Source organism: Neodiprion fabricii, chromosome 3 (genome assembly GCF_021155785.1).
Source record: "Neodiprion fabricii isolate iyNeoFabr1 chromosome 3, iyNeoFabr1.1, whole genome shotgun sequence".
NCBI lineage: Eukaryota > Metazoa > Arthropoda > Insecta > Hymenoptera > Diprionidae > Neodiprion > Neodiprion fabricii.
Genome location: NC_060241.1, coordinates 17,497,330 through 17,516,540, shown reverse-complemented (window position 1 = coordinate 17,516,540; position 19,211 = coordinate 17,497,330). Strand labels below are relative to the sequence as shown.

Genomic DNA, 19,211 nt, shown 5'->3' with positions numbered 1-19,211 from the left:
ATGCCGCCCAAATATACAGGGACAATCTCTTAAAACATGAAACTCAACTGCGCGTGCGTACAGGCTGGCCATCCCGAGTTTTCAGCTGTCAAACTGTGTCTGGCGGCGATGCAGTTGATACGAAGTTTTTAGGTTAGAATCTCAAATAATCGAGACAGTGACTCGGAAAGTTTTGCGAAGCATTTGTTACCGGGTCGGAAAGTTGATTCTTCGAAGAACGGTCGGAATTTAATGCTTATGCTCGTTGAAAATTTCCAACGTACATATTTTGCGTAAGTTGGCTCCCCTGCATCGCGGACAAGAATATCGCTGCGGGAATATTTCGCCGACCAATGAGATTGAATTATTTTGCGCATGCGCGGTTGATTTTCAAGTCTCGTGAAACTGTCCCGGTATACGAGACTTGATCGCTCGCGCGCGCGTTTCGACTCCGTTACTATTTCAACCCAGAATTACGCGTCCGCCCGTTTCGTCCGCGGCGGGAAGCACCTGTGTTACCCGAGGTAGAACCCAACCATTACCCGGGAATGTTGCCCGCAGGCTGCGAACCCCGCGACCCCCCGTCCCTCAGGCTGCCGCTCCTTCACGTAGGTTCCTCCGGACGCACACAGGTGCGTGCCTGTAACTCGCTTACCTGCCTTATACCTCCGTAGGTCCGTAGGTGTGGGACAGGATAGGATGGGATAGGATAGGATAAAATAGGAAAGGACGGGATAAGTGCGCGTATGCCTCGTACAACACGTTATTTTTGTTCGTACTTACTGTACTATTTTCGCTATTGGTCATAACCGAAAAATATTTTAGTTTTAGGAATACGATTAAAATGGGTTTTGTAGCGGTACGAATGGAGCAATTGGGTATTTGGCGTGAAAAAATTAGGTCAGATTTTTTCTTTTTCGAACGAGAGAAAGAAAATGTGACCGGATTATTCTGAGCTTCTTTGACTTTGCATATAGTTCAATGTTAGATTTTTTTTTTTTTTTTTAAGTAACGAGTCAGTTGGATATGTTACGATCACGTAAAGTCGGCGGTTTAATATTTCGGTTACCCTATTGCAAAAGTAACGTCGATGACATGTCAAATTTTCTGATATTGTCTGAGTTTAAAAGAGAGATTGTGATTTTTTCGAGACACCCACAAGTTAACCTACAGTGTCTAACGATTTGAAATTTTTACACGTTTTCATTCGGTGCATGGCTACCGTATTATAAACATTCCTAAATTCAAATAATGGTCAGTGGTAATTGATCTACACATTTCTAGATGAAAAAATCTCGTTTCCCAGCTTCTAAGACTTCTCTGATAGACAGATGCTCTGCAAAACAACGTTAAGAAAGTTCATCAGTCGTGAAATACATTTGCTCTTATGTCTCAATGAATCCAAGCATGCTGGAAGATGTCTCCGACCAAGGAGTTGACATTTTTCAGTCAAAACAATCAATTGAACAACATGAATAATTGCCCGATGAAAGACATTACTAACAAATTGGAAGTCGTCGAGAAAATCGCGACAAGTATAACGAGTATTACCAAATTATTGCAAAATTTTCAAAGGGTTCAAGAAGCTTGTGTCGAAGTTATCAAACTTTTAAAATGATATGTGATTCTTCAATGGGGAGCTTCTTAGACTGCGGCTCAGTGAGTTTTAAATTGAATTAACTCATAAACAAACTGCCTGAAATTCGTGAAACTTTAACATCGATTTATTCTTATTAAAATTAACAAAAGTTAAGAATATTTTGAAAACCTTTACATTATCTCTAGTAAAGTTGTGGTTCCTTCTTAAATCATGATTTTCAAGAACGTTGAATGTTACGGATAATTTCAAAAATTTAAACAGAGCCCGAATCACTGGAATACCACACACTACACGGATTATGGAGTGCGAATCAAAATTTCAACCATTGCCACACCCTGTGGAGAGCACACATTTGCACCTACCGACACCATGCTGAATGATCTTACACGCAATGAATTTAAAAAAATTTCAAAACCACGACAATAGAAAATTTTCATAGTTTTTTCATTTTATTTACCGTATATTTTAGTATCTTAGGGAAGAATAACTTGATCATTAGTATTCTCCTGTTGTTAGAGAGATAGCAAATTAAACCAAATTATCAACAGACTTGACAAAGGTACCCATGTGAAGTCACAGATGCCAAAGTACACGTATTATATACCTATAGGTACATAATAAAAACAGTGAAATTCGTGTTCATAAAATTTTTAAGGGAATAAAAACAATTCATAAAGTACTTGAAACCAAAGTAAACTTCTTATTACAGTGCTACCTCGTTATGAGAGAGTGTCAGGGCGGTTAGGGGAATAGGATTCCAAAAAATTCGTTGCCGGAACGTTTCCCCACTACTACCTGGAGAGATCGAAAATCGCACGTGTGTGATCGTGTCGATGATTATCGTCATTCCTCGTCATAAGAGAATCACTGTTACGTATATGAATTCGGTGTATAAACACGTACGATTGAACGCAATCGCTTATAAGAAGTCCGCGCCAAAATTGGGGGACCTCGGGTAGACAGATATAAGTGATGAAAACTACAAAACTCGCGCAAGCGGAACGAAATAAGAATAATATTTTCAATACTTGGATTACCATACATATCTCTGGGCAAAGATCGAGGGGCGTGTCAACGTGTTGAATTCCAGAGAAAAACTCGTTGTAGTTATTTCCTAACGCCCTTAAAAGAAAGGGTTCGGCATGTAGATATAGAGGCTGAAAGAAAGGATCACGGCAAGGTCCGAGTGTCTGGTTGTATAAGAGCGTCGAGGTTGTTAGAGTAAAATTATTTTGTCCCGGTGACGAGGGAGGGACCTTGAAAGGACCTCAGAAGACCTCGGCCGGTTGAGATTTTGTCTCGCGCGTCTGGCTAAGTTTTTGCCTTTTTCCATTCTCTCTCAACCGTCGCGGTTGCAGCGGTTCCTTGCGATGCCCGTGCCGTCTCCCGTTTTACTTCTCCGTTTGTTTCATCCGATTTTTTCGAACTTCACTACTATTGTTCAGAAATCTTTCAACCTTCCCCCAAAAATCTGGTCATAATTTTCCTTCCCTTCTCTCCGGACTTCGATTCCATCAGCCCGCACCGTTTCTCGTCCAAGGAGCCAGCGGCACACGTAACGAGGCAACGTGACCACGTGGTAGTCGACGCAGCACATCCGCTCACGTGTCTACCGCAAGGGCCCGATGCCCCAAACCCTCGCCTCCAAGGCCCCGAGTCACCTTCGAAGGTCCCTCGGGAAACTCCAAGCTCCGAACGACGTACCATAAGCATACCTATACGTAACCATGCGCGGCATGCGGACCATCGGTATTCGCTCGGCATGAACGCTGCACACTGTGCAGTATGTACGGAGAGAGTTGGGTCTGCTGCCGGACCCCGAGACAGCCAACGACCGGCGGCGTTGCAGGGCTGCACCGCGCCGGTTCGTAGGCAATTCACTTTTGTTCATCTCGCTCTTTTTTACGTAGGTCGTCGGGCCCAACCGACGCGATACACGGCTGGACCGCTCAGACGGTCGGAGTGCTCGACGACGGTCGGCCGGACGGACACACCTGCCTGCCTGCCTGCCTGTCGCAGGGCCTCGCGGGGGAAACGTGGGGAAGGGTGGCACCAGCTACCGGGCTTGCCACAGTCCTGTGCCAGCCCTAACATTAGAACTTTCGAGAGGAGAGGAGAGAAAGAGAGAGAAAGAGAGGGGGAAGAGATTGGGAGCAAACCCTGCAACGAGTTCTTCGGAGTAAAGCCGTGCGGCCAGCGATGGGTACGAGTCGCGAACAATCGGGTCCAAGCTCTTCGGTACTGTGGGATATCGGTAAGTAGGTATGTTGGATCACCAGGTAAATGAGACGGCTCTGTAATCTGGCCCGATATACCCTGCTTTTTAAGCTGTGATGTTGAAAAATGCAGAGGGATTCTCGATCTTATATTGTAAAGTTTCCAAAATGTGCACGCGTGTAAACTACGACGTACGATCAAGTGGAGAAACATTTATTTTAGCAATTTTGGTACTGTACGTTTTAAAGTACAGACGCTTTATCGCCATATAGAAGCCTTCTGTCGCGAAGCAGGAACGTGTGAAATCCATCGCAGGTAGATGTATGTACATACAGAGCCTTAGATTGATTCTGACACATTCAATGCCACCGACGACGGCATTACTGACTTCACAGATAAACGTCATCCGCAATAACGATGGATCCGATCAATGAAGCTGATTGTAACAGCCAAAATTAGCAGTCATGTGCACGAAAATTGTCACGGACAACTCAACAAGGTCTTACGCCGGCAATTCTCTAAAAGTATCAAATATACAAAATTGGATAGCAATTTCATCACTGGACCTGATGCATTGTTGGAAGAAAAACTTTCAAGTTCATTGTCAATCAAGGTTGCGAACTGTCCGGCACCTATGAAGCAACGCCAAGCATAAGTTGTCAATGGTACGCTCTACCGTACCATTTCACCTTCATGTATCAAGTCACTTCCGTTTGCATACGTGTACGATGAATACGTGTACGCGCGGTATGGTAAAAAGTATGCCGGTACGATCGTAATATCCATAACTTGGTAGTATTATCGAGGTGGAGAAGAAGTAGGGTATAGGGTAGCTCTCCACAGGTATCTCTCGGAGTTATTTCGTCATGTCGTTTTGTTCTTTATAAACCGACACGATATTTCGTGACAAAAACTATGAGAAGAAGAATAAGACGGAGGTAAAGTTTCTTGTTTCTCAGAAGGAAACAATGCAGCGTAACTATAATTAGACCCATAATCTTCCCTGATTGCTGCCTCCAGTGAAACTAGCTGTCCGTGGCTTTATTTAAGAACCCGCCCTTTTACGGACACAGCTATATAATACCCAACCATTATATGCAGCCTGGTAGGTACAGACGCTTACCTTTGCACGTGTGTTCTCTGCTGTGTTCTATATATATGCAATTTGAACACGCACTCGCACCTCTGTGTACATACCATGGACGCATGTTTCCACAATCCACGTACAACGAACGCCTACCGCGTTTTACCACCTTCAAAGGTGGGCAGGTAATCGTTTCGTCAGATGTATGAGAAATCCTAGAAATTGAAATAATTATGATTTCCATTTGACCTCTGTCCTTCAACGTTCATCATCGTATACGCACATTCTTCCAGCAGGGTAGAACTAAATGGGAATGTATCTATAGGAAGGGTGAGGATGGCTTGCTCCCCTCGACGAGACCTCAACCAATGAACAGAACAAAAAGTAACAAGTTAGAACTTTTGAGCTTACCAGGAACGTGTCAAAATGATTTACTGTCAGGCTTAAAACATAAGGGAAAAAGATTAAAGTACGAAAAATATAGAATAGGATATATCTATATATATAGGATATATATATATTCTCCGATCCCAATGTCAGAATTCTTGGAAAAGTTCCACCAAGGACCAGAAGCAATTTTACAACGCAAGTCAAAGAAATTTGAGTATCTTATTATTGTGTCCCAAATTCTCAAGACATGATCACTTTTATTATACACTACGGCAGCACACGGCAGTGTGAACAATTGTGAAAAACCTAGAATCTCGCTGATAATTGTGACCATTAACATTGCCATTTTATTGAGGAGCTTAACAAGTACCACGATTACTGTCAACGATCTATTTCTTCATTCGTGGAAAGCAGTTCTAGATGATGTCCGATACCTACATCGCTTGCGTATTTCGACGTTGAGCGAAACATTGTTGCAAAGGATGCGGAATTATCTAGTCGCTAGAGGGTTAATCCCTTTTACGACGGTAGCTAACTCCGGTGAATCGCGACCATCGCCATGACGCCCCGAGGGTCTCCCGTCTCGGGAACGTACCGAATTAACGACGTCTAAGAGTCGGCAGTGCGCAAAAATTTATAACATGATTTAACCTCTGCGATGAACCAGATTTGCGATAACGCAGAGAATAGACCCTGTACCCTGTTATCAAGATATGTTGTCCGGGGACCAGTGACCTCCGAAATTTATAAACGTAATGTGAGTTGTTACGAGACCAAAGATAAATCGTCCATCCCGTTGCTGATCAAAGAAAGATAGATCGGTACCCGCACCTTGACGTCACCCCGTGTAAAAGCTTAAGATGCGTTCAACGATTCATCTCGTAGACTGTTGCAGCGCAATCACAGGCATCGTATCCGATTGCGATGGATACAAAAATACGCAACGGAAACATTGAGGTAGATAAATGGAGTGTCTCACCCGAAGCATGTCATCATTTGTAGAAATGGTAACTCATGGGTTGTCCACCGGATGTGTTATTCAATGTCAAAGATCGAAGGTCCTCAATCTGACCCGGTATAGATCACCTTGAGCTCTTTGTAAAGAGACTTCGGGATTGACTCCAAAACCTCCGATGCTCCTTCGGTGGATTCTCTGGACGTGACGCTACCACGAGGAATCCCAAATGAGAATATACAACAAGGATCGCTGTAATGTGCGTACCTGATTAAATTAAAAGCATGCAATCGTTGCTGGGTCGATGGGTTGTTATCCATAACTTGTGGCGTTCGATGTAATAAATAAAGTGTCTACAGCAATAAAACTCAGTCCAAAGCGTGAAATATACTTTTATATTCCCTTATGATAAAGATTCTGGGATTTTCTATTCAAGAGTCCGGATTCTCCTTCGCGGAATTCTCTGGTATTGGAAGGAGAGAATGAATAAATTCGACGTGATTCTGGCGCTGGTTCTAGTCCTTCTCCTGGTCCGGGTGATCAGAGAACGTAATCCTACACCACCTGCGGCGAGTGGATAGGACCCAGGCCTCACGTGGGCCTTCAAGCACGTGAGCCAACCTGCAGGGACTCATGGCGGTTGAAAAGAGCGAGTGAGCGCACCCACGTCTTCTGATGGAATGCGACTCCATCGCGGAGATGACGCGCCCGTAGACCCAAAGTGCTGGAGGCACTCGTTGACCACAACGAATGAGGAATGCTACCACAACTGACCATTAGCCACCGAGCCCAAAGCCGTCGTCGTCGACGCACGCAAGGAGCAAATCTACGCCCAGCTATACGCCTGAACCTATTTCTTAACTTGAAATAGTGGTAAACCGGAGCCCTCATTATTTTCCATACTCGAACCAGTGCGTCGTTTGAATCGTATAGCGTATCTGGAGGGGCGTTGCGCCCTGAGTATGAAGATAGGTGAAGATGTAATAGATTATAGACTGTGGCTCCCTATACATTTCTGTCAAGTCTTGACCGTGACCAGACGGCCGTTGGTAGTAGGTAATAAAATACCAAAGACCTTACAGTGGGTAGCTAACGAGATCAGTGCGGATTAACGAAACATGATCTGCGCGACGTTGCACGACGCTTTACGTACAAATTTCTCATGCTTTTTTTTCCATTTATCGATAACTGTGCTCCTGAGTTCACGAAAAATTAAAATTAATAACGAATATTTCTGTACGACAAATCGGCACATTACACATCTTCAATATATCCATCAATTGTGTATGCATAAACATTAATTTATCAATATATTATTACATTGATATCTATGCATTTTTTTAACAAACTCATTTATTTCACGGATCAAATACGTAGCATGTGACTTTCTTTCCTTGTGAGGAATTGAGCTGCTGCATTCGATTAAACTTTGACCAAAATCATTTCCAATTTCACAAGTCTGTAGTAACACAGAGATCACAGCGCGCATAATATGATTAAATAGTTAGTTTCTGTTAGCCCAGTTTACGTCAGGTAAAAAAAACTTGCACAACATGAAGGCGTGAATGATTCAATGTGACGAGGTGAAATATGTTTGGAAAGATTTTCATCTTATTACTCGCGATAAATCGATGTAACCTTCTTCGAATCCCATTAAAAAAAAAAGAATCTTAAACCGCAAGTTTTATTGCAAGATGAGTATTATTTAAGAAAATAGTCGCGTGGTTATCCCGCAATTTGAGAATAAAACCAATGTCCATATTGGATCACCTCTTCAATGCTGCGATGCAAACGTGACTTTACAGCATACGGTGATAACTACCACAATCGTAATTCCAACACCTTTCCATTACATGATCGATGAGAATTGGATTGGATAATTTTTCCAGTAACAATACAAATTGCGCTCGTACGCTCAAGGTTCGAGTTACCGAACCGAACATATCGCGTTTGCGTCGTAACCTCGGTAGTTCGAAATGAATAATAGCCAAATTATCACCTGGAGTCAAAGCACATACAATCGATCGTTCGACTCAATCATGAACGAGGAAGGGTGAAAACGTCCGTAGGTAAGGTACGAAGTTATACCGCATACCAAATCTCTCTCTCTCTTTCTCTCTCTCGTTCTCTTCGCAGCAGTATCGGGAAAAGAAGAACGAACGCTGGATCGGGAGATATACGAGGTCGTTTCAACTCCAGCGAGACTGCCGCCAGGAGCAGTGCAAGCAACAGCAACGCTCACGGAGAGGCGCGCACCTGAATATTCATTGTGTATCAAGAGGTACAACATACATGCGTTACTTATAGACTGCCTTACGTTGCATTACAAAGAAGATAGATGGAGTTCTGGGCACTACGGCTGAGTGGGGGCGGGAGGGGGTTGGGAAAGAGAAGGGAGATTTTACCACGCTCATCCCTCTTCCTACATCCTTCTGGTGCTTCGAGGGGCGGCAAGGGGTAAAACGCGATTCCCCTTTCCCTCCCGCCCCCTCGGGGGGCCTTTATCCGGAGCTCATCGCATATTTCATCCCGATCAAATTGTTCCAAGAAACAAAACACGTTATATACATCAGCGCGGCGGCGCGGCGAAGTCGTTGAGGCCGCCCTGCAGACGCGGGTTGCAGGGCTGCCAGCCGTTGGCCGCCAGCTGTTGCTGCTGCTGCTGCTGCTGCCTGGGCCCGATACATTGGTACCCTATCCTCACTTTATCACATCCCCGCATCTGTATCATGTCCATGTTAGTCCGTGTTCGTCTCGGTATGGTCCGGTCCGAACCTCGACGCATCTGCGCACCTTCATTAGCGATCGCGTATTATAAATCAACCCGGGCCAAGATCGCGTTTTAGTTTACAAAACGCCGTTTTATCCAACCCTTATTATGGTACGCCTGAATGAATCATTGACATTCGTTCAATGCCCAGTTCCTCGGTGTCTGATTAATTGCGTCTTATTGTTAGCGGTTGAGCATCTTCTACGAATTCGTGTCCAGTAACAACAGCTGGTTTCAAATTAAACCTTTGACAGATTGGAAAAACCCTGCCCATATTCGCATTCTCAGGTTACGGATGTATTATGCTATATACGCGTGTGTTTTTCTTCGTTTCCTAAGTCTTCTATGCATCCGTGTGAAAAACTGAATACCCAAATGCGTTTGCGCAAACCCCGTATGCACAAAACTTTCGAGGTTACGTTGACTTACATGCAGATCCGTCACGTTTTAGCCATCTCAAATTCTGAACGCTAGCGTCTGATGACAATCGAGTTGATCAACCTGGCAAATAGACCGAAAATTCGACGCGACTTGGTCGAATATACGAATCGAATCACATGATTTAGCGCATGCGTATTTGGATGACCGACGGGGTATAAAGTCTTATAATATTGGTGATTGATTGTGGTTTCGCTTTTTTATTTTGGTTGAATGAATGGGACTTTTGTGAAAGACCACCTTACTTGATAAATTATACGACTTGTATGGTTGGCTGGTGGTCTCAAATTTCCTCGGATTATTACAAAAAAAATCTACTTTGTTTCGAAACATACCCGAGTATTTTAAATTCTACACGTTTCAATTTAGCATTTATTTCATCGATTTCCATTCGTCCTCAATTACACGGTTATGTAACAATCAGGTGGTGTATCACAATTGTATGATATATTCAAACTCAAAACTAAAGAAAACAAAAAATCTTTTTCGTCTAAACGTGCTTTGTATAAGCTCTTCGATGTGAGTGGCCAAAGAGAAATTCACCGTGGAAAAAACTTGAAGTATAGAATTTATACAGGGGCGACTGGTACTTCAAGTTTTTAATATAGGTTAAATTTAATTTTCCACCAGGAAGAGTTGGTCGCAGAAAACTGCGTAGAATCAAGCTTTTGCACGGTAAACCATGACGAAATTAATTGTTAACAGTTATTACGGTCTTGTTGGAAACCGTGCGCCTTACTGATGAACTTTGACACCGTCTTATGCACGGTTAAGCAAAGTCAAGCACTAAACGTGCGCATAATTTAACGACTTTCGCCGCAAGACGACGTCGTTGCTTATCCTATAATAGTTTTTAATGAGTCGAATACGGTAACTGTGTTTTGAATAATTAAAGGGTATGAGGCTTCTGTACGAAACGATCTAGATTCGCGCCAACTCCTAGCGTAATTATAAAGTTAATTAATTTACCCCAACAGATAGATTTTTTGCTTAGGTATTATGCATATTTGCAACTTTCATTATCCGGCTACAACGCTGTCTTTGCACTGCGGATAGATATTAACGCGGGGAGAAAAATAAGTTGAATAAAAAAAAAAAAAAAAGAAATATTGAAAAAAAAGTCAATCGGCAGCTCAAGTTGTCAAAAAATAATGGCAAAATTAGCAGATTTTCAGTACGAATTTGAGGTTTCATTTCTTTTAAAATGTTACCACCCAGTCACATTTAATAATACAGACTTGATCATGGAAGATCCCGTAATTGAATTCTCTGCGTAGGTATGATTCTAATTTTTGTTGTCAAGTCAATAGTTTGGGCGCAAAGGAACTTTAAAGATGAATTGACACGAAATTGATTTTGAATACACGACTTGCGAACCGTTGTATTAACAGACTGATCTACAGACATTCTTATAGGTAGGTACAGAATACAATTTCTTCAATTCTTTGCCTTTTGAGATTTGGATTTAACAGATATCCTCTAAAAAAGAATTTTCTATTCGTTTCTATATTCAATTGAATTTAACTATTTTACTTTTCTCTACTATATAAAACAAGTTTCGAACAAGCAGAGTTGAAGAGTAAAAAAAAAAAAAAATGTTACAACGAACGGAAACACCCTGATATACAAGAGGTGAGCTGTAAATGAGAAGGTGATCGCAGGTGTGAGCGGAAGTCAAGCACCGATGAGCACGCTTCCAATAACGCTCACCGTAAATAAAAATTCCGTAAATTATGCAAGTTTTTCACTCCAACACATCCAAGGAGCCATGGTAATTTAGTCCAGATAGATATAAGGGGCCTTGGGGAATACGTCGAGCGCTAAGGCGCGTCTCCTCCTTCTCCTCCTCCTCCTCCTCCTCCTCTTCCTCTCTTCTCCTCATCCCATTCCTCTCTTCTCCCATCCGTTCACGATCCCCGGGCCGGTCGGCGGGGTCCGTTGGAATAGCTAAACGAAAGAGAGATCCCATCCCGGTTGCTTCCCTACCGCGCAGCGTGGCTCCGTCGGGGCATCCGCTGAACCTGCCGGGCCCGTCCCCCCCCCCAATCCAGCCGAGTAACCCTTCCCCGCATTCCTGGGCCCGAAGCTGCGGCAATGAGGGCCCGGACGGGACGGAGAGCGAGGGGCTCGAAGGGGCTTATACAAATCACCGGGCTACCGTCTTACCCGTGGGCTTTCTCTCCCCGTTTCTTTCTCTGTCGAGCCCTTATCTGCCTCTGTCATCTCACTCTCTCTGTCACATGTTCAAACGCCCGTTCAATCTCTCCCCCTCCAGCACCGCTGCGTCCTCGTCCTCGTCCTCGTCCTCATCCACGGCCCCTTCTTCTGCTTCTCTTCTTCTTCTTCTTCTTAGTCTTCTTTTTTTATTTTTCATTTCATCTCACTTTACTTTACGCGGCACGGGGCGAGTCCCCTCAACAACCGGCAGCAGGACCATAAGCGTGCGTTTCATGTTATCGCCACCGAAGATTTGACATTTAATATAAATTACATCCGACTTGCGTATATATAACGTATCCCTGATCGCACCGTTCTCCGATGTTTCTAATATCGATCAACCGTCCTTGTTAAATCCTATCGCAGAAATTTGAATTTTTATTTGTTACAATGTTGGTATCCTCGTCGGCTAAGGGATAGCGAAAATTTTTCCCATATCATAAACCGGCTCGTGATCATAATCTCTGGATTAAATCGACTTCTTCAACCACTACTACGCACGTTGCCACTGAAATCAAAAATTACTTTTCCAGTTACTACGTGATGAATGTCAGTGTTCCCAAGCCACCTCGTATATCACCGGTCAACACGAATTTTGAGTCCGGGTTCTAGATATCAAATTTTGATTTATTCCGAGTAACTAATAAAATAGAAAATAGTTTTATTAGATACGGTTTGCTTTTTATTTCAAGGTGCTTATTTATCAACGTAAAAGAGATAAAAGAAAACTTTATAAGTAATAAATGAGGATTATGGTTATCATTCGATGTAAAGAATCAAAATTTATTCATTTAAATATAAACTCAAATAAAAGAACCTTTTTCTTTTTGCTGACCTGTGTAATCAACTATATAATATATAATATTAGGTTGACGTTAAATTATAATAAATACATCATGATCGAGCGAAACTCATAAATAAAAATATTCTGTGACATAACCAGAATATTAGAGACCCTAGGGGAAGATACGATCCATACATCTGTAAATAAAATTAAATCAATAAACATATTTCAAAATGAAAATGTTAAATTACATGCACTTGCAATGTATTTCCTTGCATCCGCGGTAATATGTGTAGTATGGAAATATATTTACACACCCACAAAAGAAATGTTGCTGCCATATTTCAACGAGATTCAACCCTACACTGACAATGAAGAAATGCATTATCAACCTGACTTATGTGAAAAAAATACTACTGACTTGGAGTAAAAAAATAATATTGTGGATTATTGAAAACTAGACTAATTTCGATTATCCTAGCCGGTATTTAATTGGCGCTACGAATCGTTTTTCTCGTAAGTAGATTATTAGATAATGTACGTAGTATAACCGACTACATTTACAATAAATGGTCGTCTGCACTATATTCCTCAATCATTTCAAGTATTAAATTACTAAGCAACGTCAGCACCGATTTATTTCGGTGTATTATTATGTAAAATGCTCCCTTTTTGTGAGATGATAATTTAAAGAATTCAAAATGCATGAACGTAACGTTAGGGTGTTACTTAATTTGGTCTTCGAGACATTTTTTTTGGGACACCCTTATACCTGTCCCGTATAATTAAAGAGCTAGTATACAAAGTTTCGAGGTTTAGAAGAAGAAAAGTTACAGAAGTTTCAAAAATGTTTCTTCAAAAATGCTGATATTCTACAGTTGAAGACATTTTTCTTACCGTTGCATTCTATAAAGGAAATTGATGAAGTCTAACAAGAAGAAAAAATTAATTGAGTTTCACGTTGTTAGAATTTTTTTTTCTGAACTTATAAAATTGAAGCTTGTTGCTGCCCCAGATACATATATTTACACAACATAAGGGCTCAAACCTAACCTTAATGGGACGCCCTGATAGATCTCGATATTGACGTATGTATCTCCAAAAATTTGAGTTCAGGTTAGTCAAGTCTGTTATAGAATCGTATATTATTACCTGCCGTTTGAGCCTTATAAAATTTTAACCGGTGAATATACGAGTATATTAAGTCATGAAATTGATTTTTGCTCGTGTCATTATTATCGAGTGACTGCAGAGTGTATAAAAAAAACAAGACAGTAATAGAAGCTGAAGAAAAATCAAATAAGCGAACCAGTGTGTAAAAAAAAAAAACAAAAAACAACTATACCGACGACAATAACAATCGAGAAATAACGATTAAAGGGAAAGATATGAAAAGCTTCGAGAACGTGCAAGAGGAAAAGAGGAGGAGAGAAAGAGGTATGAAAAACGAGAAACGGAAAAAGGGAAAGAGAAAATAATGAAATGAAATTTTTTTTTTTTTTTTTCAATGAGCAAGAGATTAATAACAGCAGCACCGGCGACGTTTGCAGGGGGTGTGAGAGCTGCTTTTTGTACTTGTTCTGATTTTTTCTGCTACAGTATTTCTTTTTGTCTTCCTCCTTCGCTGCCCTCTACTTACTTCTCTCTCTCTCTCTCGACCGGTCGTTTTTTTTTCCCTCTCTTTCCTCATTTTTCTTTTCCTTTTTAAACTCTTTTCCCGGTCACGCCATGCCTCGCGCGCCTCAAAACCCGCCAGCCCAGCCGGGGCCCGTGATGGGGCCCTCTGGAATGTGGGAGGGGGTCCGGAGGCCCAACGGCTCATGGCGAAGAGGAGGAGGAAAAGGGGGAGGAGGAGGATGAGGAGAAGGAGGAGGAGGAGGAGGAGGAGGAGGAGGAGGAGGAGGAGGAGGAGGAGTAGGAGGAGGAGGAGGAGGAGGAGGAGGAGGAGGAGGAGGAGGAGGAGGAGGAGGAGGAGGAGGAGGAGGAGGAGGAGGAGGAGGAGGAGGAGGAGGAGGAGGAGGAGGAGGAGGAGGAGGAGGAGGAGGAGGAGGAGGAGGAGGAGGAGGAGGAGGAGGAAGAGGAGGAGGATGAGGAGGAGGAGGAGGAGGAGGAGGAGGAGGAGGAGGAGGAGGAGGAGGAGGAGGAGGAGGAGGAGGAGGAGGAGGAGGAGGACCAGTCGGACCGGCTCCGGCAACGTCCCAAAGGGGGGTGGAGAACGGCGGGAAGGGGGGCAGGGGGGTAGGGGCAGGGGAAACCGCAGAGGGAGGCGCGGTGCGCCCCAACGGTATGCAGAAGAGACCTCAAGATTAGTCAAGAGTTTCAAACTTGTTTAACGTTTATGCAACTCTGACCGCCCTTGCCCTCCACCTCCGTTTCCAACCCCTGCCAACCGCCGCGATTCCCGTGCAAGACGACGAAGACGGCTCCAAGAGTGCCACTTTATTGCCGGATTTTGACTGAAGGTTAACAAACCGCGGAACAATATTGCATAGCTTAATGAAGAATGAATCCCGCGAAATTTGTTTAAAATCAAGGGAAATAAAACTTTTGAAATATACCCAGCAATGTTATTTTTGACAATGGAAGTGGATACGAATACAGCAAGATCTCTTTTATGATTTAAAAATGAATCCAAGTAGCTGTAATTAACGCAAACTCTGGTGTTTTTTATTCGGTTCTGATGGTCTTTAGTTACCATAAATTAAACGACTGGGTGAAAGAAGTTGCCAAGGGAATTAGACGGTCGGTCTTTTTTACAAATTAGTTGAATAAAATTGTTGTGAATGATTTTGATGCGATAGATTCAGATTGGAAAAACGAGTGGTATTTGAAGAAAGACGATTTCATAAGTTTGTTTCCTCGTTTTAGGGTCTCGTAATACGTCTTCTGAAAATCGTTACCGGAGTTCGTTAAGTACAGCTGTAAGAGACGTTCCTTCCCTTAGCGATTATAAATTTCAACGACATAGACGCTTCTGGTAATATAGTGAACGGGGTAATAAAACTGTGTGATTTGAAAATACATTCGAGAAAAAGTCGGATCGTAAAAAAAACCTTCTTCAAAGCACAACCCCTTCGTTCGGCCGTTTGATTTAGCGACCACAGCGATAAATAGTATTGCGCTTGGGGGTTTTGGAATTTGAATTCCGTACCGTCCGACAACATATACCCCCGGTTGCCTCGAGAAACCGATATCTCTAGGTATATACGGGGCATTCCACGCCAATTCGATCTGGGTTTTACCCTTGACCTCTCAGATTTGGCGCGCGATTTTTTCTATGATTGTTCTCACTTCGCGGAAAATTGAAATTGAGTCGAAAAAAAAAACAGAGTACCTCTCAAAGTGAGAACAATCATGGAAAAAATCACGCGCCAAATCTGAGAGGTCAAGGGCAAAACCCAGGTCGAATTGGCGTGGAATGTCCCATACGTACCTCTCAAGCAGAAGATTCTCCTGCAAAAAACAACACGAACAACAAACCGCTCAAATAAAATTAGGGGACACGCGTTATAGACTTTTTCGAAGTAATATTTACACCTGTGTACATTACAATATGCTTCTTCAGTTACCAAGGTAATGACAGGGCTAAATTTTCCTACAATACCACATAAACTTTTTTCATAAATACAGCGTTAGAACGGTAGTTTCATTGAACTACTCGGTAACAGAAAGTTAAGTGAGAACATGAAGTGGTTAAAATTTATAGTAAAAATTTGCAGATTTAGTAAACGTCGGTGTTCACGCTGGAATCGCTCTAACCTATAATCCATCGTGACTTGTAAAACTGACAGAATTGATCGATACCGTGAAGCGAAGATTTCATGGCAGCAAATTCTACTTCGGTATAGAATTTTGTAAAGTTTCCGACAAATGGGTAAAGATCCACAGATATTGAAGTAAACGAAAAAACAGTGACCTCTGAATCATTGCAATCGAAGTGGAGAATGATTCTTTTAATGCACAGTGTGATAAGTTCTTGAAAAAGTGCCTCATAATAATTTATACGCTAGAACAGCAATCTTTATCGACTGTGAATAGAAAATGAGCCAAAGGCAACCAACCGGTGAATGACTATTTCGATATACCGATTGAACACTTTTTTTTTTTTTTAATTTACTGACTGGCTTGTTTCTTCTATTGCTTACAAACATGTAAAGTACAAAATGATAGTTATAATACTACTAACGTAGGAAAGTATTTTGATGGCAAAACCAGATCGACCGTCACTTTTGATACAATTGTAAAAAGTAGTAATTTCGTACGCAGTGACGATACCAATAGCAACAATTCATTTTCAACTTTGTATAAAAATCCCAATAATGGTTTTATAATTGAAAATAGTGGATGCACCAACAATTCATGAAATGTTTTGACAGGTCCTTCTGTTCGAAGGGTTGTTCATAACCCCATCAATGTAGCCAATGATACCATTACCACGTACGGATCACTACACAGATATAATTCGAAGCGAAGCATTGTTTTGAAGAAACGCTGACTAATCTGCGGATACTTTTCTAATACATAGTAAAAACGTTCACATAACTTACCATCGATCTGGTCCCTCGCGACAGTAATTCGTTTCGCGAAATAGTCATCACCGCCCGGAATTCGACGATTATCATTTCCGGCGATGAATCAACGCAGCCGACTGTTTAACGGTACGGCATATGTACGTACGATGTACCCCATTAGACGAATGAATATTCATTTATGAAGCTGTTATCGCCGAGAGGGAATTGAGTCGTGGTTGGCAATCTTTAAATCCGTCAAGTGTGAGAAAGACAGGCGGAACAACACCGCCGACTCTTGTTTCATGACGGCATCTGACTCGATGACTAAGGTACCCTCTTTGAATACAAACACTGTAGACTTTGCCCGGTTATACCGCCATAATTCATCTGACCGAGGTTCTATTTACACCTAAAAGCTGGCCTCGCAAAGCACATTTATGATTTACTGTTCACCAAGAACTGCTTGAACAAAAAACAATAAAGTTTCTTTTTTCAATAACCCTCAGTTGGGAGAGACAATTCACAGGTCAACTTTGCTCGATATGCGTAACGAGCTGTGCGAGCTTGAGTAATTCGATACATGAGAAAAGTCACACCGTAACACGATACGAATTCATTCAGGGCTGTTCCTACGTCGGTTGTCCGTTCAGTCGTCAACTTTGTGCTTCCAAGAATTGAACTTACGAAGTGTCCGCCAGCTAAAATTTAGTCCTCGTTCATCCTCGAATAGTTTCTTCAACTACGAGGGTCAAACAAACTGAGGGGAAGTGAAGTATGCGGCGAACTCGTAGAGTAGGATTCTTTCTGTGTTCAGTCGAAATCGAGACGAGACGGTGAGTGAACGTTTAAAAGCTTTGCGCGTTGAGTTCCAGATAAAGATGAGTAGCATCTCGCCTTGTTCCAGTTAGCAATCTTCAAACACCGTGAAGACTCGGAACTCGTGCCTTTCTTTATCTGGGTGTACTGCTCATTTAGCACCAAGTGTGGTTTGCACTGGTTGAACAGCACGGAAAGTGGACCGGTGATGACTATACCAGAGCGAGCTAATGCAGCCAAGGCAAAACGCCCCAGGTGACTTTGTCTTGAAGAAGAATAACTCCAGGCTTCCGAGAAACTCGGGAGCGTAAAACGAAGAAAAGTAAGAAGGAAAGCTAACTCACCAGACAGAATTGCTAGGCCAAACAATTCGCAGTCTAACATGCCCTGTTGGCCCAGCAGGACGCATGTTTGGGCGTAGACCTCCTTCACCCTCGACTTGGCCTGAAAATAGAAATTGAAAATGGAGTTTAGCGCAAGCGTGATTTATACGGGAAAATAAGCATTGAATACATAGAAAGTGAATACAATATCTTCGAGGCAGCATTAATTCTTCCAAGTGTGGTAAACCGCCTTGTATAATTAACACGTGCTACAACACTACTGAAATTTTTATATCCGGTTACCGCTCAGTCCTCAACTATTTTCATTTTTTACCACGACCGAAAAATATAGTTCTAGGTACAAAATAAAAATTAGTTTTCTAGCTGTCACCAGAAAGTCTAGTATCCGTTACTGTTCTTACTCATCACGATCACTGTTACCATATTTTCTTGTGACTTTTGCGAAAATTTAATGCTTGTGCAAAAATAAATTGACGTTGAAGCCTTGTTTAACTAAAAAAAGTAGAGTAAACCTCAAAAACTGATTTTGCGTTGCAATTACCAAAAAAGGATCTACAACAGCGCAAAATGGTTACGCGTACCTCGTTTTTCGTAATACCAACAATATTCAAACATTTTTTTTTAACGATACTTGTCGCACCGCATGCACATGACACGCATAAGTTACAGCTACAACTCACTCAATTCGTGAGGGTATATCGCTGTTGTACCGTGGACTGTGGCACGAAGTAAGCGCGAATAGTTAGCACCAGTTGTAATGAGTTCAGACATCCATCCGTCTACCACTCTGCAAGATTATTTAGACCTTTTTTTCGGCGATGCCCTAAACCAACGAACATAACCTGTCGTAACGCGGTTTTGTGTGCATCAAGCTTCGGGCAATACTGGCGATTAGATAAACGCTCGAAAATAGCTTCTCAATTAATAATTTCCACACACCTGGTACGTTTGGTGGTCTCACAAACACGAAGATTAGGTTCTTCTTCTGAACGTAACATGGCGGCTTGAATGGCACGGATTTTGGAAATACCTCACTAAGTATAATTTTGAAGCTCATTGGATTACCGTGAAGATATAACGACAAATGCGCAACACTAGAATAGTGT

At 42.2% G+C, this 19,211-nt stretch overlaps 2 protein-coding genes across 8 annotated transcripts in view; one reads left to right on the top strand and one right to left on the bottom strand.

Moving 5' to 3' along the window:
* Positions 1-19,211, bottom strand: part of LOC124177564 (protein expanded-like) — a 139,546-nt gene that overhangs the window by 35,116 nt on the left and 85,219 nt on the right. For all 5 annotated transcript variants that reach the window (XM_046560063.1, XM_046560066.1, XM_046560067.1 and 2 more), the window contains one exon: positions 18,106-18,205. In XM_046560063.1, coding sequence (XP_046416019.1) covers positions 18,106-18,205 — 100 coding nt within the window. The remainder of the gene's footprint in view (positions 1-18,105; positions 18,206-19,211) is intronic.
* Positions 1-19,211, top strand: part of LOC124177566 (putative sodium-dependent multivitamin transporter) — a 66,274-nt gene that overhangs the window by 24,330 nt on the left and 22,733 nt on the right. Inside the window, exon 2 of one of the 3 annotated variants that reach the window (XM_046560075.1) lies at positions 3,490-3,833. The exons of the other annotated variants lie outside the window; for them this stretch is intronic. The gene's annotated coding sequence lies outside the window, so the exon portion shown is untranslated. The remainder of the gene's footprint in view (positions 1-3,489; positions 3,834-19,211) is intronic. 3 annotated transcript variants of the gene reach the window in all.